Below are 22,090 nucleotides of genomic sequence, written 5' to 3' on the forward strand. Positions count from 1 at the left end.
GAAAAGTAATAATCGCCGTTAGAACTGCAAGTTTATTTCACATGTAAATAGAAATCATAAATACTGCTTTACGTATGTATATTCGGAATGAGGTAAATGAGTCATTGAAACTTGAAACTTTGACATATGCCTGGCGTCGCCGCCTCTCCCGGAATTTAGTCAACTGTCGTGGAGACGCGTCCCTGGTAGGCACTATCAGGGGCGTTTCACCACGACTTTTGTTGCCATCGCACTGGGTAGAGCGACATATGCTACACAATGTGGTGGATTTTGTGGTTGGGGGGGGGGGGGGATTGTGGAGAGGGGCTAACTGAGTGAGTCAGTCAGAGTGAGAGATGTTCTTTTATTTATATTAATTAAAATGTCGCCCCTTTGTCGGCGCTATGGGTTCAATGTGTAGGTGGGCGCATAGAGATCTAACATTGCACAGAAAAAAATGTAATGATTTGTACGGATATTGGTTCGGAGCAACTATTTTATGGGCCTGGCATTGTCCGTCTGTCCGTTGGTTAAGACCTTCACCTTTCATTTTTGTTATCTATACTTTTTAACGCATTTTTGCAAATTTATTTGTAAAAAGTAACTTTGTATCTCACTTTGGCTGGCTGGCTGGCAGCAAATATGGGCGCGTAGAAGAACTCTTGTAGAAAGGGAACGGGTCTACGTGTATCTACAAGGCGGTGTAATTTGTCAACCTTAGCAAAGAATACTTTACTCTTTGACCTTAGGGACAGAGGGCTACATGATGTGGGGTTGGCGACATCTGGGCATCATCCTCGGGCGTAGTTTACTAACGTGAAGGTTTTTCAGTGTTTTCCCATCTTCTACTACAGATTTGGTCCGATTCTTTTCAAATTGGTGTCGTCGGAAAGACATTGTAAACACGCACAACTCCTGCGTGGCGGAATTTTGTTTTTTGTCCTAGGGGTGAAATTAACGAACTTTTGCAAAGCGGCGCGCGCGTCTTCGAGAGGTAGTCAACTTCGGGCGCCTTTTACCTTCCGTTGCGTCGTTGCGAATTTCGTCACGCGGTTTAACGTTTCGTAAATCTCGAATCGCTGATGTCTCTCTTTCTCGTGTCGCCAATAGAAGCTCGAGCAATGAGAAGTGCCCCAAAAACTAAGCACTATCTTGTGGAAGGTTTTTAGCGAAATCCACCAAAATGTGGGTGTAATATAAGTGGAGTGAAAAATATGGTAGCCTTCGACAAGATCTAACTGATGGTGGAGTGAAAACTTCAATCGCGAATTTGGGGTGAACGGGGCGTCGGAGTTGGGTACCAACAAAGGGAATGGGGTAGCCCCCGTAAGGATCCCCCTGATGGTGGAGTCAAATCTTCAAACGCGAATTGCGGGTGAACGGGACGTCGGAAGTGGGTACCGCCAAAGCCGCAAAGGGAATGTGGTAGCCCCGACACGATATTTTATTGATAGTTGAGTCAAAAGTGGCTAATAGAATATTGATCTGCCACACAAGAATGCGTCCCTTCGATCTCACACGAGGACTTTGATAATTTTTTGCTCATTGACTTGTGAAAATACAGAATTTAGTGCAAACGCGTTTTAGTGCATATTCTGCAATGGATTGGATAAGGTCGCTAATGTGGGAACCTGGTTCCTCAATCTGCCCGTTCCCTAAAATATGTTTACTGTTATGGATCCTATTGTAGTAAATCTTGTTCTTATATCTTTTTAATAAACGACAAACACAAAAATTACAAAACTATACCTACTGCTATAATTCTAGGCAATTCTTTTTACCAGGTTTCTTACTACTCCCGAAGTACTAATACTCTGTAATTAAATACATGTATAGATTACCAGTTTTAATATCTTGTGTTAAATTACCTTAGATGCAGCTAGAATAAATGTTATAAACGACTTCTTCGGTGGCCTGCATACCTTTTTTCCATTCTCTTGGCAACACAAATTAGGCAAACAATCAAGAAGTGATTCGCATGCCTTTGGAAACAAATCTAGAAATGGCGGAGGCGATGGTGAACATTGCATGTACCCAGCAAACGTTTTTAACGCTAAGATCGAAAGGGAAGAATTATTAACAAGAAATATATTGGCGTCTACTTACGTAATAAAAGCTGTTTAAGAGCCGGAAGTTTGTGTAAACGAGGCGCGCCATTTCGACAGTAACTTTTAATTTCGCCCGCACTTCTACTATTTGCTTCTTGGCAACAAATTCGGGGTCCACAATCTGCGTCGCTGACGCATTCCTGTACATTTAAAAATTCCGGTGTTGGATAAATTGGACATACCCTATCGATTACCCCTAATACGGCTACATAAGGACATTCAAATTTCAGAACTCGCAATGAATAACGCAAATTAACTTACGACTGTGACTTGGTTCTGGATCGAGGGGAGTAATTCCCCTAATGCAATACGAAGTACAGCACAGCAAATTCGGTCCCCATTGCTGACACTCTTTAGAGGACTTGCAGGGAAGTGCGAAAAACGGTATCCTTTTGTCTTTAGGAGGACAAACAATCTTCTTTTGATCTACTTGAGAGACTGTTGTTCTTCGGGATGTCGAAGTTGATGGTGAAATGGTTGTAACCACATCTTTAACAACAGAGTAAGTACATAATTATGCAATGATTGGTTTTACATAATATTGGCATGTGTGTAACGAGAAAATATAAATTGAGGGTACTTACTCAACCGAGTAGTATCGTTAGATGCGATGCCTTGTGAATGTGAACTGCTATAAATTGTAGAAAATGTTAAAACAATATAAACTATTTGGCGAATTATTTGGTCCATTATTCAACCATGCCAGAAACTACACTACACACTCTCCCTCTTTAATTAATAAGTGGATTCCCGAGAAATTTACCTACACAACTTTCAGATCTTGCAAACTTGCACCTCGCAAAAAATGAGGAAGTGAATTCGTTGAATGTATGATTGGAGGCGATTTGTATAGTGGTGTTAGTGCAATTAAATTAAGTACCTAAACGTATAGATCTTTGATTATAATCAAGATTAGGCCTCTAATTTTGAACTAAAAACCATTTAATGAGATCGCACTACAATATGTAGAGAAGGTGCCAGAATATGCTAGGCATGTAGGTACCTAAATAAATATCGAAAGTTATAATGCGCTATTGATGGTAGTATGTTGTGTATATAATATAAATTACTTTCACTCATCTCGAAATAAGCAATGGCTTAGAGGTTCTGGTTTTACCAGATTACGAACCAGATTTCGATTTCGACAGTTGCACTTGCGGATTTCCACTTGGCAAATTATAGGTTTATATACATGGTACTTTATGATTTCATTTAAATTACCCACAACCTACTTAGACCGAAAACTGTTGTCTTTGTAGGTAGGTATAGACATTTCTACGCCATTGTATGTTTCTTAGGCGTTTAAGTTAAATATTCCATTTTTAGGGGATAGGTTGACTGCCACCATTAAAACAGAAAAAATGTTCCCTGGCGCCAAGGGTGAATTAAAGCGTCTGATAGTGAAATAAATGCAGCCTTGCTTGACATTTACCCTAATTTTTGAAATTAGTACTATTTTTTTTAAAATTAAGTGAGCGGTCGTATGCGACCGCCCGGGCAAGGAAGGCATAAGTAATCCACTTTTGCCAAGCGGTCGTGTCGGCGGTCGTCCTTAATGCAATGACAAATGGTTAGAAAGTATTGCAAAGGGTGCTATGGAAAAAAGATTCGGGGCGAAATACTTAAAACACGAGTAAAAAAAGTCGTAACGTATTGTAATGAATGCGAAGATCAACCACATATGTGTTTGGACTGTTTCAATGCAGCACATTGAATACAAATACGCTCATTATTTTATTTAAACAAGGATGTTTTCTTATTTTTTTCATCAATTTATTTTGTAAATTGTTTGATTTTTCATTTTTTGTAATAAAAACTTTGACATTAATTTTTATGGTTACTATAAAAGCTATCAAAAAATTGGTGCTACCTTGACAGTCAGCCATGCCACAGCGGCGGTAAGTCACACAACAATCCATTTCAAGTAAGACCGCTGGCATGTGAAAAATGACTATATACTATTAGGTCCCAGCGGGCGTATACGACTGCCGCGGCATACCAGGATAATTTGTTAGCGGGCGTACACGACCACTCTGGCAGTCAACCTGTTAAGCAAAATATACGATTTTATGACTACCTATGTTCGAGGAAAATATAAGTTTACCTCAAAACATTTTTTGTCGGCATTTAAAAAGCGTATGGGCATTCCAAAATAGTCAAGTAGTCCAAGCTATATAATATTTTTTTACAAAAAAAATTAGTTACCGGGCGAAACCGGGTTTTTCAGGCAGGTGAAATGAATAGAAATTGGGGTTTTGCCGCTTTTCTTAAAATTTTTCTATTGGAATAATATTTTTTATTTTTGATTATTAAAATGTAAGTCGTTACGAAAATTTTGCTACCCCGCGCACCTCTGTACGATGAAAAAAAATAGATTTTTCATTCCCTTGAAAAAGAGGTGATTTTTTTCAGAAATCGTGAGATCTTGGAAACGGTTCAACTTTACGGGCCCAAAATCATAAAACAAGGTATGTTCCCTCCAAATTTCAAACCCCTACGACGTTTTTTCGCAAAAATAAGAATAAAAACGAAAAAAACAGTTTTTCCGGTTTTTCTAGGAAAATTGAAGGTTATGTGAAAATAGTGCAGATACAAAAGTTATTCATTTTTTTAATCTCTATAACTTTTACATTTAACATTTTCGTCTTAAATTAATAGTTTTGCCACAATTTGCAAAACACCACCTTCCACCCCTTTCAACCCCCGTAATTTCACCCGCGGAAAAATTCAGCTGTTTTAATTATTTTTCCCCAATTTCTATTCATTTCACCTACCTGAAAAACCCGGTTTCACCCGGTAACTAATTTTTTTTGAAAATAAATTATTTTAGAGCTATTTAGGAAGTTATCTAGGAAGTGACATTTTAACACAACTAAAAATTGGTTTTCAATAAATTGCAGAATTAAATGCTTTTGTAACTTGGAAAAGCGGTACCTCGAAAATATGACTCAAAATTGTGGTTCAGGCAATGCATTAGTAAGAACGAAATTTCGATAGGTACCTCATTATATGAACAAAATAATTTTAACAAACTGCGTTCAAAATGCTATTAGAAAGGGCTGCGGTTGCTAGTGGACTGTGGAGATTGTAACGGCAGCATTAATTCGCCTTCAAAATTTTTTCGAAATTTCATCGTGAATTTTAACGATTAAAAATCATCAAAGGATTTGGGTTGTGAAAAGATAGAGGTTAGAAATTATTTCGCCCATGAATCATATCGTAGTGGAATTTCAATAAGTAAATTTGTCGACCATGGTGTAAATACACTGTGCGTCTCTATTTCCCATATTTCAATACAATAGGAACTTGACTCCCTCTTTTTTCTGAACTATTAACATCAAGTACGGGGAGGGAGAGGGGGGAAGGGGTAGTTTTGGAAAATATTTTTGAAAAGATTCACGTATTACCCACGAGCGCGACCACAGTTGGTCCATAGATAACAAATTATGGGATTCGCAATCACTGTGTGGTCCATTGATCCATATAACAAATTAAAATTCCGTTTCACGGCATTCGAAGCGACGAGAACGTGGTCCACATAAAGAATTAATCGCGTTTTTAATCGCAAAATAGATAGCAACATTAATTTTGTAGAGAGAAAATGTTTAAGGGTATTTTTAAATAATAAAACCTGTATCCTGTACGTAGTGTAAATTCAAATCGTTTCATCAATTAATTTTTTATTAATATTGTTGTGTAAACAACTTCATTAGACGTTATTTCGAAAATAATGACAAGACATCCTGTATATGATAAGGTTTATTAAGTAAATCTGAGGGATTATTTACGAAATAAACACAAAGTTGGTTCGTTTCATTTGAATTTATATCTCTGTGTTATTTATCCTTTTAGAAAATTTGTTAATGCATAATTCTTGTTTAAATTTTGTCGCAATTGTAATTTATTCAACTCAGATAAGGTGTTAGAAGTGAGACACATCTGGTCGTTTGCGATAAGGAGTTTTATCAGGCGAAAATTAATTAGCGAACGTGTTTTATGGCTGTTAAGTAAGGTGTTTCGAAGAATTGCGTGTTTTACATTTGTCGCGTTCCGTCGTTGATTGGTGGTTGATATAAAAATTCATAAACGAGCCTATTTGATGGTGGAAGTGTCGCTATAAGTCTATAAGTAAACAAATAAAACAAACTATACATTCTTGCAATATAAGTAATAGAAGGGTAAATACAGTGCACTTAATTTTATAAATGAAACATAAACATCAACATCGCAAACAAATAGTCAGACCGGACTACTAACTCCATAGGACCTACAAACTTAATCCGAACACAGCAATATTCACTGCGGAAGCAATTGCAGTATATGAAGCTTTAAAGTATTGTCATAACTGTGAAATAAAAAATGCTGTAATAATGTCAGATTCGATGAGTGTCCTGAAGAGCCTACAGAAAAAATATTGCCCACATTCATATGACCCGATCATTTCAAAAATATACGCGTGTTTTACACAGTTGATTGCTCAAAAATATAAAATTAAATTTTACTGGGTGAAATCGCATGTTAGTATAGATCAAAATGAAAAAGTGGATAGACTGGCAAAGCAGGCAATCGAAAGTGGTACGATATACAGTAATAGAATCACCGCAAGAGATGCATTAGCATATTACAAAAAACAAATACTAAATGATCTATGGCAAGAACGGTGGGAAAACTCATACAAGGAAAAAAGTACACAGTATGCAAATATTCACCCATACTTACTTAAGGAACACTGGTCCAACAACTATACAGTTAGTAGACAGTATTCTACTACGATAACAAGATTAAAATTTGGACAAGGACAATTTCCAGCTCATCTATTTAGAATTGGAATATTGGAATCACCAAACTGTACGTGTGGAGATGAAATAGGCGATTTGAACCACATCTTTTTTAATTGCAGAAACCACATCGAATTAACCAATATGATAATTCGAAGTATAATCCGATTAAAAGTCCCATTACCTACAAATATAGAAACATTATTATCTACTGACAACAAAAAGATTTACGATCTACTTATTGAAATGCTTATAGCCACCAAGACTACAATATAATTACATTGTAAAATAAATAGTCAAAGTCCTAATTCATTTGTTCCCTTATTGTTACAACCGTGGTCACCCTTGTTGTGTTTAATAGTCTCCATGAAAGACCGCATGGAGTGAAGCGAGTGAACCCTGTGAATTAATCCAACAGTTTAGATGAAATAGGTATATACTTCTCTGCGGCCAAATGGGCATAGATCCCAATAGGGCTGAAAAAAAAAAAAAAAAAACTCCAAAATCGCAACGCAATGGTGTTGATTCAACAGGAATCACACACTCGCAGACCGACAGGCGGCAGACGAGTAGAATTTCAGCGCTCATTAGGTGGTAACATTTCATTTTGAAAGCAAGATCTCTACGAAAGTTTTTATTTGTGATTTTGTCATATTTAAAAATTAAGGTGTTATTAGGTGCTTAAAAAGGAATCGTTTGACCTATTTGAAAAGTATTAAATTGAAATTTATTGTGCTGCCGGAGTTATAGTCGCGCCTGCCGGGGGCCGGAGAGCACGATGTAAAACCTGAGACTCCGGCTGAATGCCTGTGTCATCTGGCGTCCCTGCCTGGAACTCTAGAAAAACGAACTCGACATTTCGATTGAACACGACTTATATTCCGTTATCTTCAAGGCACTGCCGACTATGGAATAATTTTCAAACCACAGTATAAAAGTGGTTATATAGAAAGCTACAGTGATACAAATCACGGAACAGACGAAACCACCAGGCGGTCAACTACAACTACAGGAGTCGTAGTCGTATGCTTGTATTCAGGCGGAGCGGTGTCATGGATGAGTCAAAAACAGTCTTCAGTTGCAATATCTACGGCTGCTGAAGCAGAAATTGTAGCTGCTAGAGAGGCGGCTCGAGGCTCGAGAACTATGCAGTGCAGACATAGTCGACCTAAAAGAGATACCTCACCTGATGGTTGATGATGAAGCAGTAATCAGGTGGACTCAGAATCCTGAGTACCATCGAAGAATGAAACATATCAGGCCTTTTTTCGCCAGAGAACTCGTTATGGAAGGTTCTACTCTTTGGTTCTACTAGGATAGCATCTGAATTCCAGATAGCTGATATTATGACCATGATACTACAACTAGTATCATGTATTATGACGAAACCATTATTCAAGCCAAGACTTCTAACATTGCGTGATAATATGGGTTTACTTGAGCAAACAAATTATTCAATAAGGGAAGGTATTGAAATCAAGAATGCTGTCATTACATTTTCATTAATTTATAGCGTACTTACCTACCTATACTGTGGGTATGTTCAATACACTATGGTAATGTTTAATCAATTAAAAATATCGTTTTTACTGTCATAAAATTATGTCCAGTTTTTCTAGCGAATATCCTTTTTACTATTTCTCAGACACATTAAATCCACCACTGAGTATAAATCTCAACGCATTTTTCCCAAAAATCATCTTTTTTAATATAAAATTTCAATTTTCATGTTGAACTTTTGATTAATATCAATTTGCCAGTGATGACAAGAGTCATTGCCCATTGGACATTACCAGTGTGTAGGTGGCAGGAAACGGAGCCTGTACAGGGTAGCAGGTACTCAGGTGAAGTGTTGCGAGTACGCCACTGACTCACAAGGACTACTCCAAGGACGTTTATAAACGTCGTCGTCGATCAACTTCGGAATATTCGTCAGCTGATGTATATGTATGTTGTTGTAATGTCAAATTTTGCAATCAGTATTTATATTTATGATAGCTTATATCACACTAATTACCGGGATTAATCAATGTACAATTAAACGAAAAGAATGGTCAGCTTATCAAGAAGTGCAAACATGAATGCCGGGGTAACTGTCCTTAGTCTTATTTCTTAAATTAACTAATATAACCCCATCTCGGCAACAAATTTAATTAAACCATTTTCATTTTTGTAGGGCGCAACGTTTTTTAGCGAATCTACAAACGTTGAAGATAGAGAATATTTGCAACCTATTCTCGAATCCTATGGCATATTCAAACCTTTAAATACTATTATTCCGTTTAGTATTCACTTACTCGCTATATTTACCTTAGAAGTTATGGCGATAGTTTTTGCAGCAATTCATCTTAACAAAGATTATCAATGCCGCGAATATTTTGTACTAATATATGCACACGTTGGCTTGTGGTTTTTGACATTGGTAAGTAGAAGTCCCATGAATGAGCTCGCATCATGTGCACTGTGTTGAAGGTGGTTGATCAGATAGCACGAGTGAAGCATTACAACTTACGTATGAACGGGTATTTGGAATTTTATAAAAAAATTCAAATGCACCATCAGTTACCCATATACATTGTTAGTATGTGGACCACTGCGATCTTGTTAATACAAACAGTAATGCAACATTATTATCCTGATGACTTTTTGGAGAGATGTGTTAAAGGAGGATTGTTGTCTCCGATTTCTTACATATGTGCTGTACTTTCAATGGAGTTTTTGGTTATTGTAGTCGTATCTGCAAGTTATATACGTAAGAGTTTGCTAAATTTGTTCCCAAAACATGACTAAATCTTTTATTAAGGTCGAGTACGAAAATTTAATCATCAAAAACCTCTACCGGATGTACAAAAAGAAGAATGGAATGCGTGTTCGTCATCGGAAACGTTTGCTCAGGGTGAAATAGGGTACAGGCAGCTAGGCGATAAAGTGTACGATTTTATAGAAAAACAAGTAAGCTGAAATAGCACTCTGTTAGGATCTCATTAAGAAATTTTAGGCTGATTTGATAAGACATCTAAAAGACCATAATGCACGTCTTGGAGAAAAGCTAATGGTAGTAAATGCACAGTTGCAAGGTCGAAGTAGAGCTATTCCCGAGATTTAAAGTGTTAGCAGTGATATAGCTTAGAAGTTATAACATGTGATATTATTAATCATAGATGCTGTTTTAATTTTTGATTCTTTTTTGATAATTATCATTGCTAAATTATATATCTAGCTGTTGTTATCCTCTATTTATGTACCTAGCTGTTATTAACATAAGAACTAAGAATTATTTTGTATTGTTTTCTATAATAAATGTTGAATCTAATTGGTCTCAAGAGTGGACATATGTAAGCATGGTATTCAGTTGTACTTTTATTAAATTAATAGTTTAAAACGAAACCTGATTTACTCGGGAACCATAAGCAAATTTGCAGAAGCTATAAAACAGGGTTGCCGTACATGTAGGTGACTACTGCAATAGAGAGAGCCTGTGTAAAGCATATTGATTAATAATCAGAATCATCGCCATTCCCACAATCATAAGTAGTAATGTAAGTACCTAATACAGGTGGGTCCCAAAGGTAACCCCAAATAAATTTGTATCTTTTTTCCTGTTGTTTTTTCAGAAAAATACAAAAACACTTCGAATAATATACAAAAACTGTTGTTTGTGACAAGGTAAGAAGCCGCTTTCTTACGCCATTGTCGCCAATAGAGTAGTGTGTTCATACGAATTTCAAACAATTTAAACCTTTCGAAAAATCTAGGAGGCATTATATTTCACAGAAAAAATGATTCACATTCGTTTTCATTCCTTATCGCCGGTTCCTAATCCTTTATCGACTTGATATATGTCGCTCTAGAAAATTCGCTACATTATACGATCTCATGAATTATATATGTATATAGGGGCCAAATTGTGCTTGAAGGCACGTATTCTCAATTTGCATACCTCTCTCTTGTCCATATGGTGAGTATAATGTTGGAACCCAAAAGAACTTCGACGTTTTAGGGTAATTTTTCTGTTTTCCAAAACGAGCGAATTCGCCGCGATTCTTTCGCGCAAGTAGGCGTCCCCTAGTCTCCACTCGCGCGATTCTGGCTAATTGTGGACACGATGTATTGGCGCCTAGTATCTCTCAAACGTATTAATTCGCGCGAAACGATTCGCTCGCTTTTGGACACAAGATCTTAAAACGATATTTAAAATCGCCCCTCCCACCCTTCCACTTGCAAATCCGACTAATTTATATAAAGAACACAAATCAAGAGCTGAAAAACGACAAATGGTCTTTATACTTTCCAAACGTCTTATACTCCTACTGATAAGAAGTTGTGGGCAATTTGCTAATTATGTTTCGAAGACCGCATTTCTGCCCAATGAAAGAGATAAAATCTGGCTCATTGGCAATGAAATTATAACATCTGTGAGCTTCACATCAGTATAAAAGCCACACTGTTGAATATGCTTACAAATTACACCCTCATTATGCCAATGGAGTACCGTCAACCACTTTCCTAAGGTGGTGATGGAGGACACACCAATCTTATACTCCTCACTGGAACAGCATAAAGCCAGTGCAAATAACATCCTGTTCAATATTTATGAAACCTGGCAAGGCCAATTCACTCAAAGTAGGTATTATTGTTCTCTCCAGATATAGCTGAAACACAATGAAGGAAAATCTTTCTCTGAAATGGTCTATGATCTGGCTTCATTGCAACAGTCAGGCCTTCTAAAACATGCCCAAGACAGACAGTATATACAACAGCCCTGTTAATTTAGAAGAGGGAACCACCCAAAATAACATATTACTTTCAAAAGAGGAAGAAGACAATCCAGACAGTGATCCTGTGAAGTAAAGCACTTACACCTATGTAGCGACATTGAACAAAAATGAAAGTTGTAGGATGAAAGAAGTTATGAGTTTTTTGGAATTTCTTTATATATACAATTTTCAAATTTACCTTCTCAATGGTTATTTTACTAGGTCATCCAGTTGATTGGAATCTACTCTGAACACTCTTTAATTACTACTGCACATTGTATAAATGTTCAAATTACAAATTATAAGCGAAAAAAGTTTGTAAAGATCACAGTGTCATTGCAAATTTACAGCTTTTATGGCCGTTTGTGCTGACAAATTTAAGCAGTGCTTAGCTTAAAATCCATGACAGCCATTGTTGCAATAATCGTTGCCATGGATTTTAAGCTATAAATTTGTGGGTGCAAACGGCCATCAAGCAGATAATTTTTAACCCTATTGTGCGCTTGAATCTAGTTTTTCTGCATAAATGACATTCGTTGAGATAGTCGAACTTGTCTATGATTACCTTCATTTTTGTAAAATATCTACTTACATACAAACAAGTGTTAAAGTTTTATTTTTTTATTATTGAATGGTATGACAATAACGTTAACTTATAATAAGTCCATTGCGCTAAGCAATCCCTGATTGGTGCTTAATCCAACTACAAGAAAAATGCGTTTAATCAATAACATAGTACCCAACATTAATCGTACCTTTTTGAAGCCAATATCATTTGCGTACTCTCTGAAGCACTGCCTGCATAAGTTTAACCCATATTTTCGGATTAATCCATGACGATTTGAACAAGAACGGCTGCAAGACAATATAAATAGGTTAGATTTAAAATTCGGGGCGCTCTCAATTAGCTTGGAGGAAGCCCACGTGTTAGTTAACAAAATGATAAGGTTAGGTTATACGAATAAGGGGTTTCAGTTGAAAATAAAATTTACAAAAGCAAAATTAAGACTTTTACCAGGATCTTGATCCTTGTCCGTATTTGCGAGGATGAGAATACCAGATATTTTGGAAACCCATTTTCTTTTCACAGCAGAAAATACAAAAAGGAACTTGTCAAAAGTAAAAGGATGGCGGATTTGTGGGGGGTTAATACCAACCTAATAGCAGAATATCTCCCGACGGAAAGCAAATTTGGCGGCATTCCACAATGCATCCAATTTAAACGATTCATTTGGATATGGGCACATTAAGGGCCAGTTGTACAATGTCAGTTAAAACTTAAGTTTGTAGATTAAACTGTAGATTTTAGGTTTCTGCTGTTGTACAATCAACGGTAATAGAGAAATCTGCAGTTAAATCTTTACTGGCACCTTACCTTACGGTAAAACCTTAGAGAATTCATAGTCTAAGGGTAAAACATAGAAAACTGCAGTTTGACAAAAAAACGACACACGCACGAACATTGTTTACATTTTGTGTAAGGTTATGTTAATTGGTAACTACAACTACTGAATATCAAGTGAATATGAATGAAATATTTGATATATTTGAGGAATTAATGTCGGATGATGAGGAAATAATTAATTTTGTTGAAAGACCCCGTCGCCGTAAACAGTTTAGACAACGAAAAAATCATTTTGAAGAATGGGACGACGAGGCCTTTTTGGACAGGTTTCGACTGTCCAAGGATTGTATTTTGGCAATCTTAGAACAAATTGAAGAACAAATATCTTATTTAACAGACAGGTAGAAGTTTGTTCTGAGAATTTCTGAGTTATATGAATCTTTCGATGTTACAGAAATGAAGCGGTTGATGCTCTAACGCAACTACTGTTAACACTCCGTTTTTATGCCTCTGGTTCTATGATAATTGTAGCAGGTGATTTTGGAGGTATACACAAGTCAACTGCCTCCAGGATTATTGCACGAGTTACAAGAGCAATAGCCTCATTGGCGCAACATTATATTAAAATGCCTTCGACTGACGAAGAGAAAGCTCAAACAACAAGAAAATTCTATAATGTTTCCCGGTTTCCCAAAGTGATTGGGGCTATAGATTGTACACATGTTCGAATCCAATCTCCAGGTGACTACTATATCTATTGCCGCTTTCAACATGCACTCCATAATTCATTTGTAGGTGGTGATGATGCCGAACGTTACCGGAATCGTAAAGGATATTTTTCGATTAATGTTCAAACTGTATGTGATGCAGAGCTGAGAATACAAAACATAGTAGCTCGATGGCCCGGATCAGTTCATGATTCTACTATCTTCGGAAATAGTAGGTTGAAGGCGCTAATGGAAACCGATTATCAAGATTATTTTCTCGTGGGAGATTCTGGGTACCCTGTGGAAAATTATCTTATGACTCCGTTGTTAAACCCAAATACACCTGCACAGCATTTGTATAATGAGGCTCAAATTAGAACGAGAAACGTAGTCGAGCGTTCATACGGTGTTTGGAAACGACGCTTTGCAGTTTTATCACTTGGACTGCGTGTAAAGCTGACAACAACATTAAATATAATTGTAGCAACTGCGGTGCTGCATAATATTGCAATCAACATGAAGGTTATTAATCCACCTCCTGTTGAAGTAAATATAGAAAATGTGGAATGGGATGTGGCGGTTTACGAAGAGAGACATGGAAGAGATAATGTTCGAACAAACTTAATCGACAATTATTTTTCGCATTTATTGTAATTGTTGTACAAGAAAACTTAAATAAAAAATTAACATTCATTTTAATACTGTAAGATTCTATTCGGTATTTAAAATATTCAAAAGATTTTCTTTATTTAACATTTTAATTTGTAATTGCAAGTATTTTGCCCGTAATTGATGTTCAGTTTCGTTATGTTTTATCTTCTGAAGGTGCTCCTCATGCTGTAACTTAATTTGTTGAGTTTGAGCCTGAATTTGTAGGTTAATTAATTCTAATCGAGCATGTGAAAGAGCAAATCTTCTCTCGACAATCATTTGTTAAATCGTTTTTCCCTTTTTTTGCTGTTCTGACATCTGAAATAACAGGTGTGGGATTAGGATTACCCATAAATTTTCTATAATGTTTACTCACTTGTTATGCATTTTCGTTTTACTGCAATCGGAGTGGTGGTTGTAACTGGAACACTTGGTTTACCTGTGTCACTCTGATCATTAGAGGCCATTGGGACTACATCACTTAATTCGGTGTCATTCATGTTATTATCATCAGCTTTCAATTTCATTCAATTCATCTGAAGAAACTACAGTGCAATGTACTGTGTTATCTTGTGCAACAGTAAGAACTGGAGTCTTTATGGTTTTCAGTTTGTCTGGAGTCCAGCCGGACCATTTCATCGATTCAACTGTCTCATCAGCACCATCATTAACTACACTTTATTCCGTATAACTTCCGTTGCACGTCATCATTTTCTGTGACGTAATTACTATGCAATAATGCCAAATCTAGTTTTGAGCGATTTAGGTTATGTCACTTGTCAACAAGACAGTGCATTCTTTGTGTGAACAATCCACACCTTAAATAAAATAAAAATAATTTTTATTATTCATTTCGTTAATTGGAACCACAATATACATACAATATACTTTAATAACTTATGAACTGTACAAATGTAACATCTCTTTTACAGAGAAAGTACTAAATATAAAATTTTACAGGTTATGTGATGTGATGGATGATATTCAAATTAATCGGAATCATCGGAACTGCTTTCGTGTTCAAAGTTTATAATAATAGTAGCAACGTTTTCAAGATCTAATTGCTTTTCTCTTTCGTACCACTTGTGTATTACAGTTTCCGTATCCTTAACTGAATTGCGCCACGTTTCGGAAGTTATCGTTGTAGTGTTTCTGTTTATGCAATTTCAATGCTTCGTCCATCTCTACCCATGTGTCGATTGTAGTAATTTTTCGCTATGCCCCAAATATGTTCGATAGGATTAAAAACGCGATGATAGGGTGGTAATCGTAAAACGAAGTAACCGTAATGCTCGGCTAAGTGGTCAATGCGTTATGCGGTACATTTTAGCTGATTTATTCCTAAAAGTATCAACAAGATTTAGATAATACCAAATAATTTGCGAACGTACTTACTGTGCAACCTTTTCAACAGTTCGGCTTTAAAATCATTTTCGGAGAACTGCACATTATGATCACCTAACCACACTTTAATGTTGTCTGTTTGCCCGTTATCGAACACAATTACTGACGGGTTATCTAAATTCTTCAGTAATTTCTCTTCAAACCAATGCACAGCGAAAGACGTAGAAAATAATCAAAATCAGATCAAACGAAAAGTAAACCAAAAGCAACCTGTCAAATTTACAAATTTAAACGCGACAACATAGCGAAATGCTACCAATTGTTGCGGCCAAAATAAACTACAAGCTTAATGTGTTGCCTAATAAACGAAAGTAAGTTTACGTTGGTACGTAGTTTTCTTCAGGTAATGACGTGCAACGGAAGATATACTGAATAGACCGTACTTCGATTACATCACTATCAAACTGATTAATTAGCCCTTCTAAACTAATTCCAATAATTTCTTTTATTTTTTGATCTGTTTCAGTTATTAATACCGGTTTATCGACACCTCCACCCGTTTTATATACATTTCGCTTTTCGGTTGCAAATTTTTTTTTTGCATTTTTTTTTAGATTCTCATATTTACCTTTAATATTTTTACAACTTCTATATACATCATTATTGGCATTAAATTCGTTAGTAATTTCCTCCCATGTGGTTTGTTTTTGTTTCCATGTAATTGCGTCTGTTTTTTTATTTTCTATAATGACCTTATATTTATTAACTAAGGTCATTAACAGTTGTACTTCTTGTTCTTTAAATTTTCCATACTTATATTCACATTCCATTTTCAAGCAAGAGAAACAACTCGGTTTCATACACCATTCATAAACATAACCTCCAATCTGATTGCTAAAATTAACATACATGAAGTTGCAGACATACCTAGGGCGTTCAGAAAATTTGTTAAAATTAAACTTCACTGTAAATGAACTTGTACAACACAACAAATGTTAACTGAAGTTAAAACTGAAGATTATGGTTTGTTTCAATCTGCAGTTTAAACCTACATTGTACAACTGGCCCTTTTAAAAAGGTAAGTAAAAGTGCATGACAATAAATAAACAATGGCATGACTAAAAGAAGTAATATACTAACCTTGATAATTGTGTACGGCTCCGGCTGTTGTTACTCAAAAAACTACAATATTTCAATTTAATTCTTCGACGTCGCTACTTATTGACTTTCCCTTGTATTTGAAGTTCATAAACAAAACAATTGTAAATTTTGGGTTATGTGTATGTATATTACAAATTCTGGAATGTATAGAAATACCTACAGGCAGAAGACAAATCACAGTAAATTGAGAAGGTGCAATAAGTGAAAATGGACGATAGTGAGCAGTTTACAAAGTTTCGTAATGAGGATAACACAAAAGTATTTCGTGTTGCAACCGAATGGAACGATCCCTCTTTTAAACTCTCTGTACTTGTCCAGTCATCGGCCTGGATTGCCACAGTATTTATATGTTCTTCCTCCATTTATTATAGCGCTATTTTTGTAGATAACGGAAAACCATATTAATGATTTGGCTGAACAGCACGAAATTGGGCCAAATGTTTACTTTGGCAATCTGAAGAGGTACTTTTGTCATGACCAGTCGAATATTACCGTCGATGTCAAAGATAAACAGTTTATTTTATATCGCAGCACTTCAAATGAAAAATTACGCATTAAATACTTTTTTGTAAATTTAGAAAAGGTTTGTGACTGTGGTAATTATTGTACTTATATTAAACTGTATTGTCGTAGATATCATATGAAAATGCGGTTGGATTATTTATAGACAGTTTAGTAGCGAAATATAATGGAGCCTTGAGTTGCATAGATACAATGCAAGCTGAGAAAATTGAAGCGATAACACGTAAATAGGTATCATCGGAAACAATTGGTGTTTTAAATGTGAATTGCAGAGAAGCTTCTGCTAGAGAAACGATGTGAGGAGTTTGCGGAATTAAAACGTAAATCTGACCTTCAGATGTATAGCGCATTTACTTTGGTATTAAATGAAAAGAAACATCGTATTCGATTTCTAACAGAATTATTAGACTGTCCGAATAAGAAAGTCGTTGTAACAAATAAAAATGAAGAATTAAGGGGTAACAGTAAATTTGTTAACGGTAGAAAACAAGAGGTGTTATCAGACTCAGAGTCAAATAAAAGCGTGGAATATAACACAGATGATGAAAAACCACCATTACCAAACGATTTTGAATGTAAACCTAGTACTTCAAAAGGTGATTACGATTTTTTGGGTGGCGATTCTCCTCCTCCTTTACTACCTAAACGAGTAAAAATCGACCCAAGTATTGCACAAGATGTAAATAAAATAGTAAGTCATCATGCGGCGCCAAAAGTTAAAACCACACCAGTAGAAGCAGAGACTACTCCTATGTCGGATGATGACGAATCTAATTTCAACACTCAAGAACTTCTGGATAGAATGTGATACTTTTTTATTGATATGTGGCAGTTTAAGAGAAATTTGAATTGTAAAATAGAATTGTACATATACAAAGTTCTCACAAAAATGATATATTGATTCATTCATATTGGTTCATATGTTATTTAGAAGTTCACAAAACCTTCCGAACAGGAACAGCACTATTGTATATATTTAAACAAGCATGATTTACACTACTTGCATGAATTCAACAATTACACCGATAAGTGTGAAGTTGGAAGTGATGTTAGAATTTGAACTCATTTCTTTTTACCGACTAACTCAACTTTTGACCTACTACGAATGGTACTCAGAACCAATTCCTATGAATCTTGAACTGGTATTTGAGGACTCAAATGCCCTGCTGTTTACAGAACCAACCTTGATTCAAGACCGACTTCTGGCCCCATCTGACTGCTGATGCCTTCTTCCTTTGAGAGTAATCCAGTAAGCAAACAATGATAAGTGAAAAGAAATTACCTTACAGCACAGCTTGTGGTAAATTCGAACTTCATTTATCAATGGCTATAGAGTTATGTCACTTTTGCACAAAAAGCGTTGCACATTTTAATTGTAACTTAACAAAGGTATTACTTTGTATATACAAAAGTGATTCCTACAATAATCCACTTGCAGGGTGGTTTAACCATTGAAATGTCATTTGATATTATATCTGCAATACTCTCTGAAATATAAATGTTTAAAACTCGACGATTCTTCTGTAATAACCCTGTATGTTGTTTGTAATAAGAATAAAACGTCAGCTACCACAAAAGCACCCTATATAAAGAAGTAGTAGGTACAATAACCACTATCAGTCACATTCACGATTGTTTGCAAAATATTAACCTAACCTAAAATAAATCACATGTACCTATTGGAAAGTTCAATTTTAACTCCGCTTAGAAGGATTTAAAATGGATTCTGTTAATGACGATAAACCGAGAATAATTTTAAATGAATTCAAAATAGCACAGGTAACAGCTACAGAAGCTAATGACTTACACAAATGAATTGCTATTGCAGAATATACCAACTCGAGCGACCGTACTTGATCAAACATTCCACATAAAAACATTCAAAGAAAATCTCCGCATTGTAGTTGTTCGTCTGGATAACTTAGAAATGGAGTTCGACTTAATCGGAATACATCCTTTTATAGCTAATACCTTTCGACGATTAATGTTAAGTGACGTTCCGAGTATGGCAATTGAAAAAGTTCATATTTATAATAATACGTCGATTATTCAAGACGAGGTGTTGGCGCATAGGCTGGGATTGATTCCACTCAAAGCAGATGCACGACTGTTCAATACGCATGTTCCAGGTTGATGAAATATTTTAGAAAAAAGTATTAACAGCAAATATTTTTTTGTAGATAGTGAAGAGAATGAGCAGGACAGTTTAGAGTTTGAATTAAAAATCAAGTGTACTCGAATTAAGGACGACAATAAGGATTCATCACGGATCGACGATATTTATAAGAATCACAGTGGTATGTGTATCACTTATTGACCCATTTTTTTTAATAAACAAATTTTTAGTGTATTCAAAACATATCAAGTGGTTACCAAAGGGATCACAAGCGGAAAATTTTAAGGAGACTGATGTAGGTCCAGTTTACGATGATATTCTAATAGCCAAGTTGAGGCCGGGGCATGAACTTGATTTGAAACTAATTGCCATGAAAAGTATTGGACGAGATCACGCAAAATTTTCTCCAGTTGGTTAGTTTTTAGATATCGATAATATCATATACAAAAGATAAGACTAGATAGACACACCCTGTGTAAATTTTGCTGGCTGCTTAATAAGCAAGCATTGGTTTATTGGTCTACGAGTATCTACAAATGAGGAAACAGCAGAAATTGGGCATTTTCAAAATAGTTTATGTGTGATTTGATCTCGGATTTGATGTGGACCTACACTCTACAGGGTGTCCAACAACGACCTCAGTCCATTACTATTTCAAAAACAAATGGGAATACATTTTTGAAAACTAAAGAGATAGTATATTAAACTCTCTTTTCAAAAATATGCATCACACACAAATACTGAAAAAGATTCAAAAAATTCAAAATCCTTTTCGAAATGTTTTTTGGATTTTTATGAATCACTTGAAACTTTTATAAATGGCTGTGTTATATTTTTGAAAAGAATTTAATACATTTTAGATTAAAGTGTATGGGATGTTCCATTAAAAAAAATGATGATGTGTTAGGTGTGATAACCGTTTTACGGGACCCCATATGCTATTTACCTTAGTTACCAAAAATAAATATTGCCGACATTAACATAGAAATCCATATAAAAAAGTTCATACTGTTTGAAATTTGTCATTCGGTCTAGCTAAAATTTTCAAATTTGGATTTTGCTGTGAGGAAGTAGCGCGAGTTATGGCATATATGTATACCAAATTTGAGCTTTAAAACCATTTTTGAGTTATAATGCTAAGGGCCGGATGGATGGAAGGCCGGCCAAACGTTCAAACTTTTTGACCTTTTTAATACAGCAGCTGTGCGCAATACTCGCACTACTTAATAACTAAATAAGTGTTCATGGAAGAGTGTGCTGAACACATACAATTACGATTTTGAATAATGTGCTTCATGGCAAAATCATCCTACAACATTTTTGTAGAACTAAATGAACGGTTGGCAACTCCTTCATTGACTGTGTCTGTCTAGTGTAGCATTATGTAGTTATTATAATAGCCCATACTAAGGTAGTTCCATCGTAGCAACCGCATTCTATCGCCTACTACCCGACATAAAATTAACAAGGGAAGTTGAAGGAGAAGCGGCCGAAAGGTTACAAGGATGTTTTTCTCCCGGTGTAATTGGACTACGTCATTTAAAAGATGGTCGAACAGTCGCTGCTGTGAACAACTCAAGATACGACTCAAGCAGTAGGAATGTATTTCGCTACGATGATTTAAAGGATGCCGTTGTTATGACGAAGATACAGGATCATTTCATTTGTAAGTGGTCGGTTTTAAATCGTTATAGTTTAATGGCTACATTGATTTTTATAGTCAGTGTGGAGTCTGTTGGAGGTATGGCACCGGATGTTATATTCGTAGAAGCTGTAAAAATTTTGAAAGAGAAGTGCATGTCATTGTTGGACGAATTGGAACAATCTTAGAAGTTGTTTTCAGTCTCAATTATTAATATAACATATTTAAAGTATATTTTGAGTTTTTGATGTACATACGTTCACGATTATCTACAGCAAATACAGATTAACTTTTTTCAAATCTGTTTTTGCAATTTTGTAGTGTATCTATCGAGCATGTGCACTTCCCATTTTGAACGCGAACGCATGACTCATGTGGAGTCTATAGTTAACATCACAAATGTTTTGCTGCTAGTCTATGGTAATATCAGTATTGGAGGGTAGGTCTTTGGGTGGAGGGTTCGTCAAAAAAAATGTCAACGTCAATCGGAAAAAAATGATTAAAAACAGATCTCTAATTTTAGAGAAGGTTTCTAGTAAAATTCGTAGTAAGACATAAAGAGACATCTAGATTTTATAAGAAGTTTCCTGAGATTATTCGTAAGGAAACTCCAAAGCATATTTCCAAAGAGGTTTCCGAGATCCAAACAATATTTCTAGGAAGGTCTCTAGGATAAGTGAAGTCTTCCTACCAATTTTTATTTTTTACTTTCCTCGGATTACTTCGATAATAATAATAATATATTTAAAGCTGTTGCAAAAAAATATGCTTACATTTGTCAACAAAAGGATTGGAAATTATTATTTTACAAAGTAGACACTAGCGTTGGGCAAAAAAATCGATTATAATCAAACGATAACTGATAATCGAGTTTGCTTATTCTTTTTGTTTATAGTCCATTATTTCCTTAATCAATGACTTGATTAATTGATTTATCAGTATAATCGATTATTCAAACTTGTAATCGCCCAGTGCTATTA

General features: G+C 35.6%; 5 protein-coding genes and 1 long non-coding RNA gene across 7 annotated transcripts; 4 read left to right on the forward strand and 2 right to left on the reverse strand.

The window, feature by feature from the left end:
* Positions 1-1,742: 1,742 nt before the first annotated feature.
* Positions 1,743-2,635, reverse strand: LOC116161000. The gene is made up of 5 exons (XM_031474172.1): positions 2,623-2,635; positions 2,349-2,576; positions 2,086-2,292; positions 1,848-2,032; positions 1,743-1,793 (listed from the first exon to the last, which is right to left on the reverse strand). Exons 1-5 carry the CDS (start codon positions 2,633-2,635, stop codon positions 1,743-1,745), a joined length of 684 nt encoding a protein of 227 aa, XP_031330032.1.
* A 6,158-nt stretch (positions 2,636-8,793) lies between these two features.
* On the forward strand, positions 8,794-10,188 carry LOC116179441 (transmembrane protein 192). Its single transcript, XM_031499236.1, has 5 exons — positions 8,794-8,954; positions 9,042-9,287; positions 9,338-9,617; positions 9,669-9,817; positions 9,864-10,188. Exons 1-5 carry the CDS (start codon positions 8,916-8,918, stop codon positions 9,969-9,971), a joined length of 822 nt encoding a protein of 273 aa, XP_031355096.1. The 5' UTR covers positions 8,794-8,915; the 3' UTR covers positions 9,972-10,188.
* Positions 10,189-13,120: 2,932 nt separating this feature from the next.
* Positions 13,121-14,373, forward strand: LOC116176729 (putative nuclease HARBI1). Its single transcript, XM_031495491.1, has 3 exons — positions 13,121-13,368; positions 13,422-13,708; positions 13,763-14,373. Exons 1-3 carry the CDS (start codon positions 13,148-13,150, stop codon positions 14,326-14,328), a joined length of 1,074 nt encoding a protein of 357 aa, XP_031351351.1. The 5' UTR covers positions 13,121-13,147; the 3' UTR covers positions 14,329-14,373.
* Positions 14,374-16,240: 1,867 nt separating this feature from the next.
* Positions 16,241-16,988, reverse strand: LOC116176763. The gene is made up of 2 exons (XR_004146518.1): positions 16,810-16,988; positions 16,241-16,563 (listed from the first exon to the last, which is right to left on the reverse strand). It is a non-coding gene; the product is annotated as an uncharacterized LOC116176763 (long non-coding RNA).
* On the forward strand, positions 16,562-21,344 carry LOC116176740 (DNA-directed RNA polymerases I and III subunit RPAC1). 2 transcript variants are annotated; one of them, XM_031495509.1, is made up of 7 exons: positions 16,562-16,747; positions 18,529-18,615; positions 19,181-19,481; positions 19,533-19,649; positions 19,699-19,881; positions 20,895-21,134; positions 21,189-21,344. In XM_031495509.1, exons 2-7 carry the CDS (start codon positions 18,613-18,615, stop codon positions 21,296-21,298), a joined length of 954 nt encoding a protein of 317 aa, XP_031351369.1. In that variant the 5' UTR covers positions 16,562-16,747; positions 18,529-18,612; the 3' UTR covers positions 21,299-21,344. The 2 variants fall into 2 exon arrangements, with proteins under 2 accessions (XP_031351369.1, XP_031351362.1); XM_031495502.1 differs by lacking the exons at positions 16,562-16,747; positions 18,529-18,615 and adding an exon at positions 18,930-19,131.
* Positions 16,999-18,261, forward strand: LOC116176754. The gene is made up of 4 exons (XM_031495518.1): positions 16,999-17,169; positions 17,216-17,413; positions 17,464-17,575; positions 17,625-18,261. Exons 1-4 carry the CDS (start codon positions 17,038-17,040, stop codon positions 18,158-18,160), a joined length of 978 nt encoding a protein of 325 aa, XP_031351378.1. The 5' UTR covers positions 16,999-17,037; the 3' UTR covers positions 18,161-18,261.
* Positions 21,345-22,090: the final 746 nt, after the last annotated feature.

The sequence above is a fragment of the Photinus pyralis genome, unplaced genomic scaffold, assembly GCF_008802855.1.
Source record: "Photinus pyralis isolate 1611_PpyrPB1 unplaced genomic scaffold, Ppyr1.3 Ppyr1.4_LG1, whole genome shotgun sequence".
Classification (NCBI taxonomy): domain Eukaryota; kingdom Metazoa; phylum Arthropoda; class Insecta; order Coleoptera; family Lampyridae; genus Photinus; species Photinus pyralis.